The sequence below is a fragment of the Trichosurus vulpecula genome, chromosome 5 (genome assembly GCF_011100635.1).
Source record: "Trichosurus vulpecula isolate mTriVul1 chromosome 5, mTriVul1.pri, whole genome shotgun sequence".
Lineage (NCBI taxonomy): Eukaryota > Metazoa > Chordata > Mammalia > Diprotodontia > Phalangeridae > Trichosurus > Trichosurus vulpecula.
This window is the reverse complement of record NC_050577.1, coordinates 157,600,408-157,625,491: the sequence shown is the minus strand read 5'-3', so window position 1 is coordinate 157,625,491 and position 25,084 is coordinate 157,600,408. Positions and strand designations below refer to the sequence as shown.

Genomic DNA, 25,084 nt, shown 5'->3' with positions numbered 1-25,084 from the left:
CTATCTATATATATATATATCCATATCTATCTATATCTCTATCTACAGATATATAGAGATAGATGTAGATATAGATAGATATAGATATATAAATATAGATCTAGATTAGATATAAATATAGATATATCAGGAATGAGGAATAGCCAGGGAAATTTTCCAGAATCAGATGATGGAATATCTTATATAGGAGGCACAGCAAGAAAGTCAGAGTCACAGGACTGAAAGTATGTGGAGAGAAGGTATAAGAAAACTGGTAAAGCAGGAAGGGACGAGGTGTATACATGCACCAACACACACACATATACGTGTGTGTGAATGTGTGCATACAGACATACACACATGCCTGTGTGTATACATATATATATGAGACAGACATTAATGATACATGCACACATGTAGATGTGTGTATAGATGTTTATGTATTGTCTTCCTCCTAAGATTGTGAACTTTTCGAAGACAGGGACTGTTTTCACCTCCCTTGTATCCTCCATTCTTAGCACAGTACATGGTATCTAGAAGGCATTTAATTAATGCTTGCTAAACTTGTTGACTCACCCAAAGTAACACAGGTATAAATAGGCATCAGGGAAATTATTTGTACCACTCTCTCTCTACGTTTTTATTCCTCCAAAATAAACAAAAACATTGCTTTCCTTCTGCCTAACAGACACATTGTGATGATTAAGGAGAAAAAACTGATTAAAAGTGCTTCAGATTCATGAAAAAGGTGGAGCATAAACCTTTAAAAAATTTTACCACAAAACTTTAGTCACTTTAATGTTACAGAAAAACCAAATTTACCAAAATTGAGGGGCACATGTATTTTTCAAATATGATATTAAATACAAATTGTGCAAAATGAATTATTATTATCTTTTATTTAATTAGTATTTTTAGTTGAAATTTTAATTTGTCATATCCTGAGCAGAGCAACCTTATCCATTTGGTGCACGAACATGGAGTGAAGTGAAATATATGTTGTGGGAAGTTGTGTTGATGGCCTCTTCCCCTTGACCCCAATCAGAAGAGCCCGTCTTTTTAAAATGAATCTTCTCAGTGTCACTGACAGTGAAATATTTGGAATTACCCAAGAAGGGCATCTGAAATAAATCACTCTGCTGATTGTTTACTGACCTCTGGAAGCCAGTCACCTCTCAACTGATGATGCTTTGGGCTTAACATCAGTGTTGCATATTGTTTGGAAATACAGTGTGCCCAAAGCTTATCACTTCTTTGTCAAGTATTGTAAATATACAAAGACGGAAATGGGGATTCGGGGGAGGGGGGCGGAAATTTTTCTTATCTTAAAATATGGAAGCAATTATAATTGCTTTAAGCAAAATGACTGATGTGATAAATTTTTTTCATAAATTGAAGTATCAGATCATATGATACCATATTCTTCATTTATTAAAAAAGCAAATTTAGCAGTACACTACTCAATACTGTCATTATTATGTTGTGAGATCTGTTTCAAAAATATAGCCAACTAAATTTTATTTCTTATGGTATTTATAGGAAAAGCTTAGCATAGTAACTTTTTGGTCTTAAAAAACAAGCTTTTGTAGTCAAAATAATTTCTTTATATGTTAATTTGCTTTTAAAAATAGCTGGAAATTCACAGCATTCTTAACACCATGCACAATGAGCAGATGGTACTGAACTCCAAAGCTGAGTTTACTAGCAGCCCAAGTAAACAATGTGTCTGGGTAGTCATATTTGGATTTTGTTTCCTCCTTTTTATTTCATTGATTTTTGTATTAATTTTTCAAATGAAATCTTAATATTCAGACATTTTACTGCTGATGAAATATATCAGGAACTCAGAGCAGCTCCATTAAATACCAAAGCATTGAATGAATATTTTGGACAATCAGTGTTTTTGGTCCCCTCCATAACAGAGTTGGGTAAATTTGAGAAATTAGCATGATTGAGTTCTTCCCTCCAAATTTAATTCAAAGTTTGTTTTCAGATTATCTTCACAGAAAGAGATCTCACCTAAGAAACTGGGTTACTTGACACACTCTTCCTTGATCACACACATGACTCTCCTTTATGTACTGGGTTTTATGTACCACTACTATAATAAATTTTATTGTGTTTTAGAAGGAAAATGGTATTGTATCATGTCTCTTTAAGATTCACATTACTTATGAATTTAAAATTCCCTATATAATTGAGGCTAGCAGGAATCAAGGAGTCAATTTATTCATCATTCAGACCCTGTGTACATTTTGATAAGACACACGTTTAATTCAGCAAGGCAAACTTTAAAAGGCCAGTTCTTTGAGGTCTTTTTTTCAGTCCTAGTGTTGGGACTCACTTAGAAATAGCCTTAACCTTTTATTGCCCTGTTTTATTACTACTTGAGATAGAATGAGCCAAATTCTCTCTTTTTCACTCAGCAGTCTTTATGTAACAGCCTTTAAGGACCCTGGCAAAAAGATCCCCAAAACTGTGAGAGGGACAGAGTTTCCTACAGCTGTCAGTCATCCCCACCCAGGACCTCTTTAAGGCAAATTTGAATATGCAGAGTAGGAGTTTACCTATGAATGATTGTGTTTAAGTAGAGAGTGGAGAGTAGGAAGAATCACTGTGTTATGAGAGAGACAGAATGAACTAAGTTGAGATAGTACTTGTGTAGTTGAGGAAATACAAATATCATTGGCTTTGTTTCAGGCCCTATTGCTACTCTCACCCCATATACAATAACACTGGTTTTACAGAATGGATCAATATTTATTAAGCACTTACTATTTGTCAGATACTCTGCTAAGTGCTAGGAATACCAAAAAAGGTAAAAGACAATCCTTGACCTAAAGGAGCCTACAATCCAATGGGAAAAACATGTAAATACATTCCAGTAATTGGGAAGATAGGAGGGGGGTAGGATTTAGGGGGAAAGATAATGCATTCTGTTTTGGACATATGGAATTTAAGATGTCTAATGGATATAATGTTTGAGATGTCTGAAAATGAATGTTAGGGACGCTGCAATGGAGGTCAGCAGAAAAGACTGGATTAGGAAAGGTAGAGTCAAGAGTCATTAACATTTTGTTGTTGAGTTATTTCAGTTGTGTCCTACTCTTTGTGACCTTATTTGGGGTTTTCTTGGCAAAGATACTAGAGTGGTTTGCCATTTCCTTCTCTACCTCATTTTACAGATAAGGAAACTGAGGCAAACAGGGTTAAGTCACTTGCCTAAGAACACACAGCTAGTAAGTGTCTGAGGCCAGATTTGAATTCAGGAAGATGAGTTTTGCTGGTTCTAAGTCTACTGCTCTAACCACTGTGCCATCTAGCTTCCCAATCATCAGCATAGAGATAGTAATTAAATCCATGGGAGCTGTTGAGCTTTTTCTTCACAGTCCTCAGCAGAAGAATAGGATCAAGTCTTCCAAGGTTCTGAGATACCTTACGATTTTCAGACCCTCTAACATCAATTAAATGCATAGAAAGAGCCAAAAAAGATTTAGACTGCTTTTATTTGTATCAGAGCTTCAACACAACAAATCATAAGTATTCAAACGATCTGAATTATGGCACATTTGCAAATTGTGGAAATTTTTGGAAATTTTTCTTCCAAAATGTCCAATGTAAAACAGTGTTGTTTTAGGATCAATGCCAATGTTATTAAATTGTAGTAAGCACAGTAAAATGATAATGACCCATCTCTGACTTCATGTCTTCCAGTATGTTTTGATATCTGATATTTTTATTTCAACTTTACTGCCTTTACTGCTTTATAGTCACATTTTCATTTGTTCTTTGGAGATCTGCCTACTACAAAATTAAACTTGAACTTTGCACAGCCGATAATTGCAGAGGTGACAATTTCCAGTAACTGGTTTCTGCTGGGAAACGAGAAGCTCCTATGGCCTTAATTTTTTTTTCCAGGTTGACCTTGTGGTTTGGGAAAATATTTCACTGCATGCAGGCACTTAATGCTAGGAGAATCAGAGGAAAAAAGTAAAGTACTACAAGATAAAGGCAAGGATGGGCATACTATTTTGAAAAGGTAGTCTGTTTTATTTTTAATAAAAACCTATCTCCAAATAAAATAGTCCATCCTGGAAATACTAAAGAAACTCTGATTCATGGTTTTTTATAATCAGCTAATCAATGTTACTTAAAGACCTAATGAATGGGAAGTGATTTAAAGGGCATTTTCTGAGGAATGTAAAATCAAAATTGTGAAAACCCAAAGCCCAAATTTTGAATGAAATTGAATTTCTGTAATCATTTTTAAAGCTTAATTGTATCTATCTATATATGTACATACACATACAATACTTACCTAATACACATTTCCTGTCTGAAAATATTATCATCTAGTTTATGTTTAATAAAATTTGATCCCCATGTCTATGTAGGGCTCTCCCCTCCAAAAATTATCTTAAGTCAACGTAGCCTAAAATAACTGCATTAAGTTTAGTTTTTAAAAGCTTTACTTCATACTTAGAATTATCTATCAAATAGCTAGAAATATGCATAAGTGTAGATATGTGTGTATTTATATGCACTCATATTGCTAATATCGTATTAAATGAACACAACTATTACATCAAAAGATGTAAGATTTTGTAAAGATGTCTAAAAATATGGAGCATTTTGTATCCGCAAATCACTTTAAATGTTCACTCATGTGTATTTTACATGAGATATATCATTTATGCTTTTTCTCCTCCAAATTTTGTGCAAAGAATGAAACAACAATGTATTAGTGATTTCAGGAAAACAATCCTAGCAAAGCGTTCTTTCATTAATTAAGTTTTGACAAATACAACCGTCAGCTAGTTCATTAACTGTTCCACACGGTGGCAGTAATACAATATGGAACATCTGAATGAAAACCCCCATAGCTACAGTGGAATAAAGAAGGAATGCACAGAGATGTGGCTTCTGTTGTGTCAATTAACAGCAATTTCCACCTACATACAACAGAATATATCACAAATGTATTTTTAAACTTTTAATGAGCATTTAAATATTTAACTATAGTTCTTTTAGAATCTGCTGAAATATTCTGTGGAAGACTAGTTATTTTCTATCTTTGTGATAGATAATTAACAAATGTATGGTGGTGGTAGGGGGGATTTTAAAGGAATCAGCTTGAATATGAATGGAAAGCCCTCTTAAATAGAACCCTTGTTGAACATTTCTGAAAAGGAGTACATAGCTTATCATTGAAGTGTAAGAGAGGGAAGACAAGCACTTAATTTCTATATATAAATATTAAGTATATTTGAATGAGTCATTTAACTTTAATGGGTGTGTTAGCATGGAGATTGTACTATTTCATCTCCAGTCCCTTCCAATTATAAAACCAATGATAGCTATCTTGGACCATAGATCAGAGCTAAGAACAAAGAGTCAAAGACATCTAGTCCAACCACCTTATTTAAAAGATAAGGATGGAGACTGTACCACTTATCTAATACCACACAAGTATTAGGTCGGGGTAGGATTCAAGCCCAGGTCCTCTGAAACCAGCACAATTCTCTTCTGACTCTACAATACTGCCCGCATCAAATGACTTTGTAAAGATCTTAACTATAGTATGTCCTTTATTTGTATTAATGAAGCAATCTCAAGAGTTATAATTCTGTCAAAAGAAGTGTATTTGTAGTTTTTAATTATTTGTAGCTATTCATTGACCTTGTCCCTGAAGAAATATTTTTAGGGGGAAAAAAAGCACTTTCAGAAAACACATACATAATGACAAATGAAAATTGGGAGATGAGGTAGAGAATACTACTTAATATGGTAACTATAATTATTCAAGAAAAATCAGTTTTGATGGGAAGTCAGAGGGCCACATGTAAATGGTGAATAAAATAACACAAAAAAACATTGGACTAAGTTCTGTTCCCTTCGGGATGTCTGAAAAACAAGTTAAAACAACGAGAATTAAATATGACAGGGTGTACACTTCTATGGCTAGCCAAGTTCCTGCCCTTCCTTATCTGTAATATCCTCTGCTAGCTTCATGTAGACAAACACATGGGAAAGAAGCAATGCATTTGAGGTAAAACATATGCATGTAAACCAGTCTGGCTATTTTGACTGCGTTTTTTGTTTGGTTTGGTTATGTTTTGTTTTTGGATGGCCTTGATTGTGTAGACTATTTGACTGATAACATCATTCAAACATTCAAGTAGGATTGGCTGTAGACAATGTTTCTTTAGTGTTGAAAATGTATTTTTTATAGATTCAGATAGAATGGTCCCACTCAGCTTCCTTTTGTCTTTGCTTTTCATGTCTTTGTTGTAAAAGGTTTAGAATTCTCATTCCATCTTCTCTGAGAAAGAAATGTACTTACAAGTATAACATATTTAAAATACTTCATTTGGAGTAATGTATTTTATTTATTATAAACCCAATGAAGTTAGATATTATAATTAGAACTTTCTTTTATTGAAAGTGATTTTTAGGAATAGTGATATATACTGTTACCATTTTACTTTGAGCATATATGGAGAATGGTCTAACAAAGAGCATATAAGGAAATTCATTAACTAATAAAATTATATCTCTTAAATTTTTTATAACAACAAGAGAAAATACAGAGCATCCATAATTAAGGCAACAAAAAGTGTAAATATGTGCAAAATCTTCACTTGTGAAAAAGAGGGCCAATTCCTAAAGCATATATGACATTTCTTATTTGCCTAATATTCTTGGGAATTTTATTAGAAATATTAAATTTTTGGTTGAGTGGCAAAATTGTTTAAGAATAAGTTGTCTTTATTGCTTTAATCTAAATTACATAAGAAGTAACCCTATCCTACAAAGTGCCCTCACCAGAGAGAAAGACTAATCCTTGAATGACAGAAAGGAAAACCAATACTGTTTCAAGGATGAGAGAAAGAGTCTGCTAACCAGAATCTGGGGAGACAGTGAGATTTAAAAGAAAAAAAAAACATCATAAGGAGTTGTTTCTCTGTCAGGCTGAAAAATTAAGAAAATTATCCTGTTGGTAATTTATACTCTGATCTTGAATGTTCCCTGCCAAGTGGCTTCTTAATCAGTTGGCCAGGCCAAACCTGGAAATTCAATCCCAATAAGCAGGGGTGTTTTGGTAAGTGTTTAACAACTGGTTCTCTCAGGGGAAAAAAAAAGATACATAACACACTTTGCAGTTTACTTTTCATTATTGACATTTTTTTCTATCACTTCCTTAAGTCTAGAAATCAACAAGAAAGTAACTCAAGCCCTAATTTCTAGTGTCTGCTGATTTGTGATGCATATATGCTTAGAACAACAATTTAATAATTAGCTCTGGTGAGCTCCAGCATACCCCGCCAGTAGGACACATTAATGTATGGATTTTTTTCCCCTGTCCATTTGTTCTGAATGGAGTCAGTTCACTTCACGTCAGTGCCAACCAGTGCTGACACTGGAATTACAAAGCTAAACGCAAATTAGACCCTGTGATCAGTGAGCTTCCATTCTACTAAAAGGAATATACATTCAGAGGTAACTAAATACAAGATATACACAAGACATATATACAAAGTGATGCAGAAGAGCTGCAAAGGCAAAGCACTAAAAAAAATTGAAGAATCGGCAAAAGATGTTTTAAGAGTTAACATCTGAGGTGAGACTTAAAAGCAGACAAAGATTTAAAGAGAACATTCCAGGCAATGGGAGACAGCCTGTGCAATGTAGAGGAAGGAGCAAGGCGGCCAGTTTTACTAGACTATGTGGTGTGTAAACTGGAGCAATGTATAATCAGCCTGGAAAGATAGACTCGAGCCAACCTGTTAGAGATTTAAATACCCAAGAGTTTGTATTTTATCCTAGTGGCAACAGGAGCCAGTGGAGTTGTTGTTGTTCCGTTTTTTTGGTGCGTTTTTTTTGTTTGTTTGTTTGGGTTTTTTTGCACAGGAGAGTAACATGATTAGGCCTCAGGTTTAGGAACATTAATTTGATAGATGTTTTGAAGTTGTATACAGAGAAAGGCTGGGAGATAGGCTGGATACCTGAAGACCAATTAGGAGAGTTCTGTAATAAAAGTCTAGGCAAAAGGTAATGACGACCTGAAGTATAGAAGAATTATAGGAGATGTGGGTTAGGTAAAATCAGCAAGCATTAGTGAATAATTTGATAATATGGATAGTTAATGAGAATGAAGAGTTGAAGATGATTCCTAGCCTGCAAACCTGGTGTCTAGGAGGATGGTGGTACCTTTGATAGAAACAGAGCAATTAGAAGAAAAGGAGAGTTTGGGGCAACTCATAGGTATTGGAAAACATATTTCACAGGTTAATTACAAGACCAAGATTTGAAAGGGAGGGAAGTCGACTAGTGCAGGGATGATGGTCTGGGAAATTAAGGAGGAGTGGAATGACTAGAGGTTTCTGTAATGATAGAGAATAGATTTAGGAAGGCTGAGGCATGGCGAGACATGGAAAGATAGGAGGTAATGATCAGAAGAATTCAGAATAGTGGATTGTGGAGTTGGAACACTTGTGAGTTACCAAGACTTTGATCATTTTTTGATGTGATTGAGACTGAGTGAAAGTGCTGCTTATGAGAATTAGAGAGAGAGATACTGCGAAACAAGAACATTTGAGGGGAAATCAACATGTAGATTGAAGTTCCCAAGTATAAGGGCTGGGGTCTGAGGGCAGGAAGAAAGCTGGTGAGCCTGCCATTGAACTCAGTCACTTTGGCTCCAAATGAAATTGTTCCCCAAGTAAAGTAACCATAGCCACATTTTCTAAAGCAAACTATTTACAGTGTCATCTATAAAGGGGTATGCTAGTGCTCACCTCTACTGGCTCTCAGGAGCCAAGTGTTAAATTTTTGGTATGAGTATTTACACCTTGGAAACTGGCAAATGCTATGAATAAGGGCTTGATTTATTGCTGATTCTCTAGACCAAACAAACTGATGGAGAAAATGTTAATAATGCAGATTAAACTTCAAAGTATGTCCTGTATTAAAAAAAATCTGGAGAACTGGGTGTTAAATACTTGCAAGCATACCTCTTGGATCTACATAACTGCTATTCACTGAATGAACAAGAATCAGATGTGAAAACTTCTACATTTTGTATCCTGGGAACCACAGCTAAAGAGATAATGTCTGTAACTAGAAAAAAATACCAAAATAAGCACTCGATATGTTTCAAACAAAATTCTTGGAATATATCATTTGCTCTTAATGTCATAATCTAGAATTAGGAGTTATGGAAAGTATTATTCCTCTGAAGTTATTTCCTTTAGCAGGAAAAGTGATTTGGAGTATTCTAATTCACTTTTCCAAATATAAAAAAAAAATCAGGTCACACATCATTCTTCACAGGATCAAATGAAATGATATTGTAAAGGACTCAGCACAAAGCCTGCAACTATTTATTCCCTTCTCTTTAACAATAGGAATTTCACAGTTTCACAAATCATTTGGTTTTGTGGTCTGAATATATGTGTGTGTATATATATATATGTATATACATACATACATAAATATATATATATATACATACATTCATGTGTTAAAATAGGAAATTTGTATTTTATATATTGCATATACAAAGTATCACATATTTTATTATACTGTACTATATATTGGTATATTATCACACAATATAATATTGACAGTATGTTTTATTACATAAACATATTAGAATAAGTATATTAATATTATGCCTTAACATAATAAAGACCAGGTGTTTCAACTGATGAAAAAAATTTATCAAAGTTTTACTTTTAAATAAAATGTTCATTCTGCCTTAATTTTCTTTGCCTTGTTGCTAAAAAAAAGTGGTCTTTTTAAGTATTCTTAAATTTCATTCCTTCTAGCATTGTACTTTAAAAAAGAAATAGTACTTTTATGAACAGTATTTTAAAAGATATTAGTAAATATTAATATATAACACTTTTAAGATAAGACTTTATTTGCAGTATGTTTAAAAGACAAATTACTTTAATAACACATTTAATTTTTAATATATTAAGTCATAAAATTATAATTTCAAAGTTATCTTTATTAAAATACTGAAAGTGTCTGACAGTATTAGGTTATTAACAGATATGTGAAATAAAATGTACATATGTTTCAACGTGTATTTTTAAATTATAATTCATGTTAACATTCTCTATAAAAATGTTTGGGGCATGAATTCTTTATTTGCCTTAAAATCTGACTCAATAACTGACTCATTTTTCACTTCTTACATATCATTGCATGTAACATTGTAATGGGTCACACTACATTATCTGCATGTTTTTATATATGGAAACTGGAAGAAGAAACAAGAATATCTATAGTCACAAAGTGTCCAAGTCATTCTACAATACTTCGAGGATCTATGAGTTCCACAGTGTTGCCTTACAATTCTCCATTTGCCTTTGTCTTCACAATCACTTATACCTTAGTAGATGTCATTTGTGAGTTGCCACCCTCCTCAAAAAAATCACCTGGTAACCTAACTTCTCAAAAAGAATTTCTCCTAGTCTGGTTGGTTGTTGTCTTTTATGTTCGAGGAGATCCAAAATGATGTCTCTATATTGGGGTCAAAAATAGCTAGGATATTCTATAGATGACAGACATGGCCATAGGGCTAGGCCAGAAGTCTTTCCAATCTGGAAAAAGCATGTGCCTAGTTGGCATAGCTTTCAGGGGCCCAGAATATACTTCAAAACAAAATGGAACACCGAAGTAAGACATTAGTGGAGGTGTCTGTGCTGTGTCATATTTGTCAAAGTTACCAGTAAGTCAAGTCAAGTCAGACATTTATTAAGTGCCTACTATGAGCCAGGGACTATGCTAAGCACTGGGGATACAAAGAAGGGGAGAAGGGAATCCCTGATCTGAAGGATCTTAATAGTCTAATGGGGAGACAACCTCCACATAAATATGTGCTAACAAAATATATGCAGAATAAATCAGAGATAGTCACAAAGGAAAGGTACTAAGATTAAGGAGGACTAGGAAAGGCTTCTTACAGAAAATGGGAACTTAGCTGAGACTTGAAGGAAACCTAGCAGGTGGAGATGAGAGAGAAGATTCCAGGCGTGGGAGATAGCCAATGAAAATGTCCAAGGTCAAGAGATGGACTATCTTGTGTTAGGAACAACCAGGAGGTCAGTGTCTCTGGATGGCAGAGTAAGTTGAGAAGAGTTATGGTTAAGAAGAATGAAAAGGATCCAAAGGTACATGTTATGAAAGGTTTGAAAGGACATATAGAGGATTCTGTACTTCTTCCCAGAGAAAATAAAAAGTCACAAGTATATGCACATCTATTAAAGCATTCGGTCACAATAAATAGCGTTTTGTTCCATATTTGTTTACTTTGGGGAGTCCGCAAGTTGCTGGTGAATTGGGTAGGATGTAAAAATTCCATCCTAGATCTTATTTCATAGACCAGAAGCTGAAGGCACTGGGATTTAGACCTATGTATTTTTCTAACAGTTACTGGAATCTCATTAGTTCAGACTCATGTTCAAAGGAGAAAAATGCAGAAATGTCTTTTCCTATTATTGCCTTCCAGAGCTCCTCTTTTTATTTTTCAATTTTTTGCCATGTTTTAGTTTCTTATTCAATTGCCTTGATAGTCTCTCTAACTTTGTTTTGTGTTTTCTTTAATTCATTAAGGTGCGTGTATTCACATTTTCAGTTGGTCAGCATAATTACGACAGAGGACCAATACAGTGGATGGCCTGTGAAAACAAAGGTAACTGATGTATTTTTTTAGTGTACAAACATATAATAGAACTATTTGTCTAGATGGGATCCTCAGAGGGTATCTAGCCCAACACCTTCATTTTACAGATAATGAAATTGAGGCCCAGAGAGATTTTTGACTTGTCCAATTTTACACAGGTATTGATCATCATAGGTGGGAATTTTACCCATCCCCTGTAAGCATAAGTTTTAACTTTATTTGTGCTGCTTTGGCAATCTGGGGAAGCCTATGGACCTCTTCAAATATTAAAGTTTTTAAGTAATTGAAGGTAATGCTAAATTTCAGTTAGACATTAATGAAAATAAAAATGTCCTATTTTTCCAACTAAATTCAGTGACTCCCCACCACCACCACCAAAACCCATCTGCAGGCTGATTGTCAGTGTATAGCTCCCTTAGGTAAAGAACTCCTTTCTCACCTAGAGCCAATGTTCTTTCCATTGTACCACACTGCCTCATAATGTACTCCATAAGATACTATCTTCCAACAGTAGTACAGTGGGAGGTTTGCAGCATTCTATATTTTGGAAGGAATTCAAAACTTAAATCTACCTTGAACAGTAATTGAGCTAAACTTAAGACTCTAAGTATATCTTTTGAGAAATCGAAAGCAAAACCAGATCTACAATAGCAGTTGAAGCAAACATTAGGATAATTCAATCCAAAGTCCTTCTCTTCTACTTGAAATATCAGTTATGATTTTCATTTTTTATTGCATTTTCTTAGTTCAGACCTGGTCTAAATTAAGAATACAGAACTACCATGCATTCAGAGAATTCTTAAGAAATGTGAGTTGAATTGAACTGAAATGAAAGAGAATGCCAAACTGATAAAAATCCAGCAGTAGTATTATAAGCAGAGTGAGTTAAAAGTTGGTGAGTCCTTTGAATAAAAGAAATTTAATATTGCTACTTTACATTTTTCCCTTGACACCATTAAAGCTCTATTTTTTTCTTGAAAATTATTGCTTTATCTATTTAAATGACAGTTAAATGAAAGATGTATGTAAAAATACGATATTACTCTGTAGTTCAGATATCAGTAGGGACTGAAACTGTGATTTAAATGGTCTTGGAATTCCAGACTGACCCCTTCTACCAATGGAAGATGGAACTCTCTGTACAATCTATAATCTTAGAGAATTGTAGAGAACTCTCATAGGTTATGATTCACCTAATGTCATATAGCTAATATGCATCAAATGTAGAATTTGAACACATCTTCCAGAAAAATGTGATGTGAATTGATTAGTTTTAATTTTTGGTTTAATACCGATTGAGTATCATAAGCATGCTGTATTTACTATTCAGATTGATTTTAAGCAAATAATTACACTAAACACTAATAAATTTCAAATAAATACCAATCACATGACTTTGTTTCTCCTCCGGGGGCATTCATTTGGATCATACTATAGTTTCCTTATTGCCCTGAACACATTTAGGAGAATTCATTTTATTTCTTTTTAAAACAGGTTAAGAAGTCTGATATAATGCCCATTATTTGCATTTAACATCATTCTATTTTAGTAATAATTCATTGCCTTTCAAAAAATGAGAGAATTTTGGTGTTCTGCTTTGTACTCCACAAACAAACCAGAAATAAGCCTATAAATACAAGAAATATATTTCTTTAATTTTTGTGAAACAGTGGATCTTTTGTTTATTTCAGGTTACTATTATGAAATTCCATCCATTGGAGCTATAAGGATCAATACTCAGGTAGGACTGTAATCTCAAACTGATTTGCAGAAGAGCAAGATGCTATTTTTATATAGAAATTTAAAAATTATCAGAGGAAGAAAATAAATCAGAAAATGAAGTAGCAAAGTTTACCCTCATATAAAAAATACACTTAAAATTATGAGCATTTTTTCCATTTATGTGATAATTATTATTCCTCTTTTCATATTTGCTACATATATGTCACATCTCAAGTAAAACATGATGTAAATTTCTTTTTATCTTTATATTACTACTGTAGACAAGAAATCCAGTAAAATTTTACTGAAATTTCAACTATATAATTTCAATCTTGTTTTTTTCATGAAGATTTAGATTGTTACTTTGAACATGAAGTTGTGTGTATGTGTATACTTGTACGATATACATGTATATATATGTATATCACTGCAGACATATATATATACACATATATGTGATAGAACAAGAAACATTAATGGCCGAATTATATGTAGACTCTAGATAGAGCTGAGGTCATAAGATGATAAAGCCCTGAAATATTTTAAAGGCAACTGAGCTCACCCCATTCATTTTATAGATTAGGAAAGTGAGGCAAAGCAAAATTTAGCAACTTGGTCAGAATCACAAAGGTACTAAGTTTATAAGATACAACTGAATCCAGGTCTTCCTCGCTCCAAGACACTATGCTATGTTTTGGTGTCCGTCACAGAACTTTAGACACAGAAGAGATCTCATTTGTCATCTAATCCAACCCATTCCCCCAAAAAAAATCCTCACTGTGATAGAGATGACACTTGATAATCATGTAGCCTCTTTTGAAAACCTCCAATGAGATAAAACTCACTCCATAACAAGAAAGATCATTAGAATTTTGGAGAGAACTAAATCTTTTATTTTCCGGTGATAATACTATTGTTTGCCCTTTGAACCATACTATATAGCAACTCTAGCATACTCTAGAGTCAAGATAGGATATCTCAAGTAGCTGTTCTTTTGGATTTACCTGCTAACATACGAAAGACATCTCACAATGTTTCTATAGTTGACTGTGATTAACACAGGAATTTCCCAGATGTCTTTGGTGCACTCTGTAGCATCTGGGGCACCTCCTCTCATATACAGGACTCCTAGAAAATCACTTCAAAGCTTACAGTACTCTCTGAGTCTACATCTATTTACAATCACAACCCCATGTTAATCTGTTTACTTTTCTAGGCAGCCAAGGGACCTAATCAGTTCAACACAAAGGCTTTTCATGAAATAGCCTACTAAGGGGAATAGCAAGTTGAACATTCCCCCCCTCCTATAAACCAGTGGCATACCCTTCCACAAATGCAGATACCACCGAGGGAAAGAGCACATACACCCAAGGAAAAACAGGGGAAGGGGCATGGATATTGGGATCACGTGTAACTAGAAAACACACACACAGAGAAGCAACTCACTCCTCCTGGGCTGCTAAATTGCCAGTTTTCTCTAGGGATGAGATTTTGTTGCTTCTAGTGTGCTTGACCTCTGCTGTCCCTGCCAGGTGGTCCTCTATTGCTCTACGTCTCATGGCCACAGGACATGTGGTAGTGGAGTGTCTCTCACGTTCCAGCTCCTGGCTTCAAGTTCAGTTATAGAGGGTCTTTTGTTCTAGAGAGAAAGCGGTTCTATGTGGTAGAGAAGATAAAGCACTGGAGCCAGAGAAGCTCGGTTCAAATCCTTCCTCTGACATTTATTCCTTTTGCGAATATAAACAAATCACTGAACCTACTACTTCCAGTGAACTAGAAAGTGTTGGACTAGGAAGCTTCTGTCTGGAGTCCCTTCTAATGCCCCAGTTTCCTTAAAAGGGGGTGTGTGTAATAATAGCACCTACATCACAGGATCAACTGAGATAATGTAAATGTAAAGCATTTGGTAAACCTTAAATCTCTATATAAATGCTAGCTGTTGTTTTTACTACTGTGTAATTAAATAGGTTTCAACTGTGGGTGTTATTCATCAGAATATCCTATACTAAGTATAGAAACTGCAAGAGAGAGAGAGAGAGAGAGAGAGAGAGAGACACCAGTATTCTCTGTGTCTAAGGAAGTTGGAAAGAGGAATAAAGAATCGAGACAATAGTTGTTTTGATGTATTTTTGAAATCAAATCACATATCTCTGGGATTCATTTGTATTATATGTAAAATGAAATGTTTAGAACAGATTAGGGGTTTTTAATCTGAGGTCTGTGAACTTGGTTCTTCATATAATTTGATGACTGCATTTAAATATGATTGATTTCTTTTGTAATCCTTTGTGTTTTCTTTTATACTTTTAAAAACATTGTTCCAAGAAGGGATCTGTAGGCTTCACCAATTTGCCAGAGGTATCAATGAAATAAAAAAGATCAGGAGTCCCTGGACTAGATGAACTTTCAGGTCCACTCTAGCTCCAGATTTAGCTGTCACCATAAAAATAATAAAAATACATCCCCAATCAATTGGGTGGTGAAATGGTCAAAAGATATTTCCAGACAAGATGGATACCCCCCAGATTTTCAGTAGGGAGATCTCCAAAAGGAGATTAAGATTAAGTTGAGAGTTTACTTTAAGAGAAAATGAGGTAAGAAAAAGCAGACAAACCAAAACCTCACATTTCTACAGCAAAATCCTAGATCAGTTGTCTACTTACAACATATCATAAGAATATGGAAGACCATTGGGGTAATTTAAGTAATTATATATTATTTTGCAAGAAATTTGACTGCTTCTATTATTGTTGCTTAAAAATCATAATCTGCATTATTATAGAATGAAAGTCTACATTTTTAGAATAACATCGAATTTGTTTAAAATGTAAACACTGAATACATTCAGTCTGAAATAAAACAGCAGCTGCATTTGAATCTACTGTGGAGATTTGGCTCAGTACTTCATTTATTTGTTGATAAGTTTAAATACAATTTTGAATTTCAGCCAATCTCTGATAGGAAGTCAGACTTGGGCTTGCTTTATTTATTTATTTTTAAGATCAGCACTCTACCCTGTAAATCATAGTTTTCAGTAGTTCCTTTCATAAGATAAACTACAAGAAAAATACAAAATTATCTTCTTTTTATGCCTGAAGAGAATATCCTGATTGTTTCAGGATAAGAAATAGGGTGGAATATGTCATGTAAATAGAATGAGCTATATACTGCTGACTTAAAGATGACAGAAATATCACTTTACATAGTCCATGTTAGTAACAAAGATATTAATTTTCCCATTATTTCATCTAATATGATTTTGCATGGATTTTTCCATATTTTAATATACCTATAGGTTATTTTTTATCACTTGTCGATCACTTGAGATTGACCTTTCTATCATTTGAATAGGAATATTTGGATGTCCTGGGAAGACCAATGGTTTTGGCAGGAGAGAAAGCCAAGCAAGTCCAGTGGACCAATGTATACTTGGATGCACTGGTAAGGTTTTCTGTTTTTTATGCAGAGATGAATATCATAATTCTGGCATATGCTAATGATTTCCACCTACTTTTCTGTTGGCATTCCCCCCATCTGTGCCACCTCCCCATAAATATGACTCTTATAACCTGTTGCTAGGGCTTTGCTTTGTTAATTCTCAGTGTGCAGAGTTTTTTTCTTTATTTTTTAAAAATTATATCACAATTATATCGCAATTCTCAATAACTATGGGGGAAAATATGGTTATTTTATGTGAATAATTATGAATTATTAAGTTCACATTTAGTGACAGATATTAACATGAAATAATCATATTTAACAACTATTGAGCACCCATATTTTCAAAGCACTGAGCTTTAGATACAAAGGTAAATAAGACACAACCTCTGAACTTTTAGTTTATAATAAAACTACAGAACACTATAAAATGACTATGAATATTTACTAAGTTTAGTGCAGAACAGAATATATTAACAATATAAGAGGTATGAAGTTCCATGTAATTCAAAAGAATTCTATGAGAGGTATGAGAACTATGTAATTCTAAAGACTAAAGAGTTCATTATTACTTACTATATAAGTATTTAATATATACTTGCTTATTAATTAAACCCAGATATAGATGCAAGGCAAAAATCTGTTTTATAATCACATCTATTGTTTATTATTATTCAAAATCATTGTTATCTAGTTTGTTCTTCAAATGGTAGTATCCTTAGCAGGAGGTGGGTTTGCATGCCTACAGGGTATGCTTCAGCGGTCCTTGCCCTTCTCACCCTAGACTATCCTCCCCTTTTACACCTGCTCTGTAGCTTCTGCCTCACAGAAGTGCCACATTTGCAAAAGTATCACCGATCCTGTCCTAATAACAAAGGTCAGCAATGAACCAGTACCTTTTAATATATTCCTGGATATTTCCAACAAGAGTAAAGTCTTATCTTTATTGTTAGAATTTCATGAAGCTGGTCCTTAATTTGTCCGGTTCTGTACACTCTAACATGCTCCTAAGTTCCTGACTACTACCATTTTGATATATTTAACTTTGGCTTTTTGGAATTCACTATCCCTTGAAGCAACATGGTTCACTTTTGGAAAGCTCTAATTATAAGAAAATTTTTCCTTATGTTGAATTGAAATTGGCCTTTTCATCACTTCAACAGTTTTGAATTTCCTAGTTTCTCTTTCCAAGGCCAAGCAGAACAACACTGCCTCTTCAAAATGGCAGTCTTTCAAATCTCTAAATATCTGAATATAACTATTTTGGCCCCTTTCGGTATTCTCTTGCCCAGGCTGAAACATCCTTAATTTCTTCAGCTGATCCTCATAACATTGCTTCTAGCCTCTTCATCATCTGAGTCAACCTCTTGTAGATAAGCTCCTTCTTGGCAAAGTTCATATTGAAATAATGTCGTAGAAGTGGTATCTGTTTTACATGATCTTGGGAAGGTTTTCCATAAACGGGCCAGGAAGGCCATCCAGTTGGACTGGAGGATGAAGGCTTGAACTGGACTTTTGTTTCCTTCTCACTTGGAATATAAAAGTCTTATATATGAGTGGAGTCCTGGCAGTTTAGTAGTACGTATTCTTGTGGCTATGTAGCATGCCTTTCTGCTCCAGCTTTGTTACCACGGTAAATATGGAGATGGAAGACATAGCAACATGTGTTTTTTAGTAATTATAAAGTGTTTCAATATTTTATCCTAAGTAAAAGAGAGCTGGCCTCAGGAAGACCTGTTGCAACTCCAAATACTGGCTTTGTGACCCTGGGCAAGTCATTTAATCCCTCCATGCTCCAGGCAAGTCCTTAAGAATATAAGTTGCAGCATTACTAGAGAGAGCTTTCTTACCCGGGAATTCTCTGTATCAATAAAACCTATCATGTTATTTTAATTAAGATTTTATGGTCCACATGCATTTAATTATGTTTTAATTCATCGCCAGGATCACTAAGATAGCACAAACTCATCCTGGTCCTAAAGAAATGTCATTCCTAGAACTGAACACATAGCCCTAGAGGTAGTCTCTCTATTACTTTTGTCAATACATGTATGTAATAAATGTAAAAATAATAACTAAAATTCACATTGCCCTTTAAGATTTGCAATGTACTTTACTTATCTAATCTCTTTTGACAGCCCCCACCCCCACCCTGGGAGTTACATGTTAATATTACCTCTATTTTATATATGAGGAAACTGAGGCGGAGAGGTTAAAGGATTTGTCCAGATTGACACAGCTAGGAAGTATCTGAAGCAGCATATGATCTCATGTTTTCCTGAGTCTGAGTCTGGTGCTCAGTCCACCAGTCCACCTACTTCCCTCTCGTATACTCTGCGTACCCTACAAAGAGTGAAAAGAAAGAGTAGAAGCCTCAGAGCTCTACCTTGAAAAATGCCTGTAATTAAAAAGACTAGTAAATAGCTATCTCATCACTCCTTTCATTGCAAGGTACTATAACTGTATTAATGTAGTCTAATTTCTCATTTGCTTGTATTCTGCCTCCTTGTGCTGTAGGTTCATATGGTCTATGAGAACTCTTAGTTTTGGTAGGGTGTTTTTTTTTTCCTTTCTTATGAACTTTTTCATCCCATCTGCCTTGTCGCATACTTAGGTAGTTTGTTTTTTAAACTCAAGTACATGACTTAATGTGCATTTTACTTTCATTCTCAAAATTTTATTCCACCATCCCAGCCAGGCAAAATCTTCTGGTATCTCAATTCAGTCATCTACCTCTCATCATTCTTCTCGAATCTCCATACTCTCCAAATTAAGGAAGCAAGCTGTATGATTACATAAAAATGACAAACAAAAATAGGTTTTAAAATATACGCACATATATTTTTTACTTCATATATGGGATTTTATCAGTGTGAGGGCTTTCCAATTTGGAACATACATCTGCTGACATAAGATGGGAATTCATCTATAACTTATAGTCTCGAACAGTTGTCTGGAAAATTGCATAAGCATCTTAACCACAGTTACAGTAATTACCAGTTAATGTGTATCAGAAGCAAGACTTAAATTCAGGTCTTCCTGAAACTAGGGCCAACTATTTATTATGCCATGCTGTCTTACTTAGTGCTTATTAATACTTTTAAATTTAGGCATGCCTTCAGTAGTTTTTTTGACAGGTATTATATATGGTGATTGTATTGTGATGATGCAATCTTGATTTGATTGTTTAAGTCCATTTATGAAATTAGATTACCTAACAGAGAAAGAGCTTTAGTAATTCCTGGAAGTTCCCATTACTCACAGGCTAATTATCACTAAGTAGCAATTTGTATATTAACATAGAGCTGCCATGCCATGGTAAAGGCAACTCCTAACCTATGCTAACTTACATTAAGGCCCATGCCATGGATGATAATTTAAATTGAAAAAAATGATGAATTTGCTTTGCTTAGACTATGTAATTCGTTTCCCTGGGTCAAATGTTAATTTTTCTTTACAAAACACCAAAGTTGTGATACTGTTTTCCTTATTGGTAATTCTTCCTTAGTGCTTAAGGACATGAACAAAATTAGCATGAATGTCCTGGAAATAAAATGCTGATTCAATAACCTTTCCCCCACTCAGTTGGCCTTATTTTGCTGAATATGATACAAAACATGAAGAGCAAGATACTCTGCTCTTCTGGCTACTTATCGGTTGGTTCTTGTAAAATAAACAGATACAGGAAGTTGGGGGGAAAATAAGCACTATTAACAGCCGTCATGCCTGCTGATATAGATAAAGTAAGGCTTGCTTACCTCAATCCAAGCTAAAAATACTGCTGAATGTTCATCCCAACCTCCCATAGTTACACAAGTTCACATGGTCAACGAAAGTTGTGCTGTGGTCATAGTGCTTCGACTTCTGTAAGACCATCATGGGACACTGTGTGACTGAGAAAAGCAATTATTGTGCTCTGCTGTATTTCCTATGGCCAAAAGTTCATTGACCAGAATGTCTGGTTTTACGTTGAAGTTCTAACTGATAGCAGAAGTGACGTTAAGAGAAAGTTCCTGTGGTCTCTAAGTATGTCCTTTCAACCTGGGGGGTAAAAAATGTTCCTTTTAATGAAGCCAAAAAAAAAAAAAAACCACTGCCTGCCTGGGTTGACTGACTGCATTGTTTTATTCGGCAGACACTGAAGAATATCCATTAAGCTGTCTTATAAAACCCTGGAGCACAATTATAGAGACGTCACCGACTTCTACACTTCATTTAACAAATATTTCTCAAGTGCCTAATCTGTGTTGAGTGGTACTAATTGCTGGGAGGGATACATAAACGAATGAGAGACAGTTCCTGACCTCAAGAAGTTTCCAGTCAAGCAGAGTACATAGTGGATGTTCAATACATGTTTGTGGGTTGAATGAATACAAAAGTAATTACAATAACAAAGTTAAATTGGATAAGTGGCATAAGAAAGGTATTAAAAAAATATTACAGGAAGAGATCAGTGCCAGCTTTTGGGGTGGGCAGTGCAGGAGTAGTGTGAAGGTAAATCAAGAAAAGAGGCACAAGGAATATGGCATGTGACCTGGACTTTATGGGATGAGATGGATAGTCTTTGCTTCCACAAATTCATGTGTTTTGGGGGGAGAGGATGAAGAGAGACATTCTAAGCAAAAGGAACAGAAAAACCAAAGGCAGAGACATAAAAGGGTTACAGAAAATTCACCAAGACATTTTAATCTGGCCCCAGGGGCGGGGAACCTGTGGCCTTGAAAACATGTGTCCTTGAGGCTGCATGCAGGTTCCCCATTCCTGGTAGACCCTCCAATATACATAAGGTAAAAATGGAAGATATGGCCAGAAAGTTAGTTGAGGAAGATCAGAAAGAGCTTCAATGTAATATGCCCCTGTGGCACATTTATGGAGAACATGGACAAGAATTAACACAGGAAGGGCAGGTATGGATGGATTGTGGTCTGTGTTGTCAAAGAAAGCATGGGCATCAGTCAGATCACAGAATCATTGATGTGATTTAGTAAGGAGCTGGGTTTTATTTACTCATACAATGCAGAGCCATTAAAGTGTTTGGGACAAAGGGAGTAACATCATCAGATCTATGCACTAGGAATATTCATATCCAGGTCACAGGATAGACTGGAAGATTGAAACCATTTAGATTTACAGTGAATGTTGTTATGTATTTCAGTAATACAGTGAAAATTCAGAAGAAAATTTTGTTTAAGAAAGGTCAAAAATTCAAATATAATTATATCTGTACCTTATTTTGTACAGTTATCCTGCAAATTGTATATAAATTTTAATTCCTGTTGTGGGGGAGCTCATGGAAAGGAGGATCTTTCCTTGAATCATTTTATAAAGAGAAATATATTTGCATATCCAATCATTGATCTATAGGTATTTTTGATTTATGAAAGGTAGTAACGTGGGAGGAGAACAGAGGACCACGAGGTAGAGGAAGGGAGGGGGAACTAGGGACAGAATAGAGAAATTGTTTCTCCACATTATGGCCCTCCCTAAACTCTCTTTTTCCCCAGCTCTCTTTCCCACCAGCTTGGAATGATTTTAGGTGCAGTCACATGTATGGATTTAAACCATAGTAAACTAAGAAAATTGATGCTAGGGATCAGATTGGTTGTGGTCCTTTTGGGATTATGTATCATTATATATTCCCGGTTTTGGTCCCCAACCACAATCTCTGCATTTGGCCTGAGTAATTGAGTTTGAAGCCTTGCTCAGCTACTTACTACCTATCTGTGTGACCATGAGCAAAGCCCTTCACTGTTCTCAGTCTCAATTTCCAATCAATTATAAAAGAAGGCAGCCTTGGAATAATGATCAGGAAGCATCCTTCAAGTTCTAAATCTACCTTATCACCTGTGATCCTATGATAAATATTACCCACCCTGGTAAATTTAAATTCTCAGAATAAATTACTCTTAATAGTGTTACTTTTTAAAATATCACTTTAAGATTTCAAGGTGTTAAATGTGGCTTTGGTAAGAGATTAGCAATATCAGCTAATTGCCATTCATTTTGATAATCCATTTACAAGTGGCTAAACCATCGATGTTCATGTAACAGAAAGTTGATTTCTAATAATTTTAAATTTCAGATTAATTGCCTTTTATATGATTCAGGACATGTTATTGTTTCCTGAAATTTCTGGAAATCTACTGCTGTTTGGTACTGAAAGAAAAGAAGTTTATTGCTTTATGCTCCCTTTTCTACTTTACCAGCAAGTGTATAATTTTACTCCTGAGAGAGTCTTTAGAAAGTACTTTTCTTGAAAGGTAGACAGTACTAAATATAACATGAGAAAGCTAAAGGGTCAGAAGTATGGTTCTCCATACTAGTAAGGAATTATTGCTGTAATCTTCTAAATTAGTGTAAGGTCATAAGTCCAGAGCATGAAAGGGACTAGAATGGGATTAAAAGAAATTAGGTGAAGACAAGTCAAGATTTTAATAGAATGAAAAATGAAAACTGTAGGGTTGTTGATTGTGGGTGGCCCCTGCAATCAGATAAATTGTTGCTAGGTCAGTGAAAGTATGAGCTGGGTTGCTGAAACATTTATAGGTTGGTCATCATTTCTGTGGCTGGATAAAAGCTATTTGTGAAGCTCTCATAGTATTAGTTAATATTGCATGTTTCAACAACTGTCTAAAATTTCCTGATTCTTTCCCATAAAATATGTCAAAATTGCCAAGGGACTTTCTCAGAACATAAGCTTGCAATGGATCTTCCAAAATTTGATAAGCAGTTTTTACTTTCTGCTTCACTTTTTATAAATCAAAAATAAAGTATCCTGTCAGAAGAATCAAAGGCTAATGCATTTTTTATTGAACTGAATTTGAGTATAGTTCTATAGTGTATGATTCCTGCCCTTAGTCACTCACCATGCCACAATTTAACATTATTCTTCCTTTTCTTTGCTTTTCTTTCTTCTTTTTTGAAAGGAACTGGGCCTTGTCATTACTGGAACACTTCCTGTCTTCAACTTAACAGGCCAAGAGGAAAATAAAGGCAACATAAAGGTTAAAAATTAATTAAGATTATTATTATTATTACTAATGATAACTGATAATTTGTGACACTGAAGCTAGGAAACACCCCCATGATGACTATTTTCTGAAGACAGAAACAAAGGCTAAAAGTTGGTTGTCTGTGAAATGGGAAATTGATGTTATCTGCATATTTTCTAAAAGTCACTGTCTTACATTGCTATACCTAATTGCAAACAATAAGAGCCAAATTTCAGATTCTGGGGAAAATACTGGCATGAGAAATAGGCTGATGATCACGTATGTGAATTTGCAAAAGGAATCCAAGAAACATCCATGATCAGAGATCACAGCAAATGCATAGTTGCCTGGATTAATGCCAGATAAAGTAATCATATTTTTTAAAAAAAGCATTCTTCATTTGTAATTCTAAAAGGTCAGTTTAATTAATAAATTATGTCAGAGTTAGGCTTTCAGCAATGTTTTTTGTAGTCTTATAGAATGCTAGGGATCTTGCCTTGGCATAATCCAAATTGGCTGTGTGATTTCCAGCAAGCCAGAACCTCTTGGTGCCCCAGGTAACTCTCTAAGACCTTTGACTACATAGTAAGTGCTGATCTACATTGGTAGTGGGAGTTTCCTCTTTGGAGAGTTCACTTGGTGTTTGAAAGCCGGGGTCTGGTCCCCCACATTTTTATCCACTTAGTTAGAAGTAGGTAAACTTCATGGAAATCTATTTCATTCCTTAGTCTTCAGTAATGTTCTAACTGCATTGAAATGTAGCATGTCTGAAACAGTTTTAAAAACTGTCAAGCTTCTGCTGATGCAACAGTTCTTTATTCATTTATTTTGAATAATGCTTTTTGCATAACAAAATTTGTTCTAACCACACTGGGTTAATTGAAATGAATTTATTACAGTTTTAAGACAGTTATGAGGCTTTTTTTAAGATAATGAACTTGTGTTTAATCAATTTATGAATCACCTTTTAGAGTAGCATGCTTTCTTAGGTGCTGAGGGAGGTATAAATATGAATAAGATAAATAATGAGTAATTTGGCCAATATGCCTGATGTTGAAAAGGTATAAATTTTCTCTTCATATTATAAGCATTATTTGCCTTTGATATATATTTGACTCAAGTGAAATCCATATGTTAATACAGTAGTCATAGGGCTCATTACTATATTTCTCTCTCTCTCTCTCTCTCTCACACACACACACACACACACACACTCACACTCACACTCACATACATACTCACACACTCACACACTCAC

At 34.7% G+C, this 25,084-nt stretch overlaps 1 protein-coding gene across 3 annotated transcripts in view; it reads left to right on the top strand.

Moving 5' to 3' along the window:
* CACNA2D1 (calcium voltage-gated channel auxiliary subunit alpha2delta 1) overlaps nucleotides 1–25,084 on the top strand; it is a 676,615-nt gene that overhangs the window by 578,199 nt on the left and 73,332 nt on the right. For all 3 annotated transcript variants that reach the window (XM_036759223.1, XM_036759222.1, XM_036759224.1), the window contains exons 13-16: nucleotides 11,605–11,683; nucleotides 13,366–13,415; nucleotides 16,748–16,837; nucleotides 23,761–23,838. In XM_036759223.1, coding sequence (XP_036615118.1) covers nucleotides 11,605–11,683; nucleotides 13,366–13,415; nucleotides 16,748–16,837; nucleotides 23,761–23,838 — 297 coding nt within the window. The remainder of the gene's footprint in view (nucleotides 1–11,604; nucleotides 11,684–13,365; nucleotides 13,416–16,747; nucleotides 16,838–23,760; nucleotides 23,839–25,084) is intronic.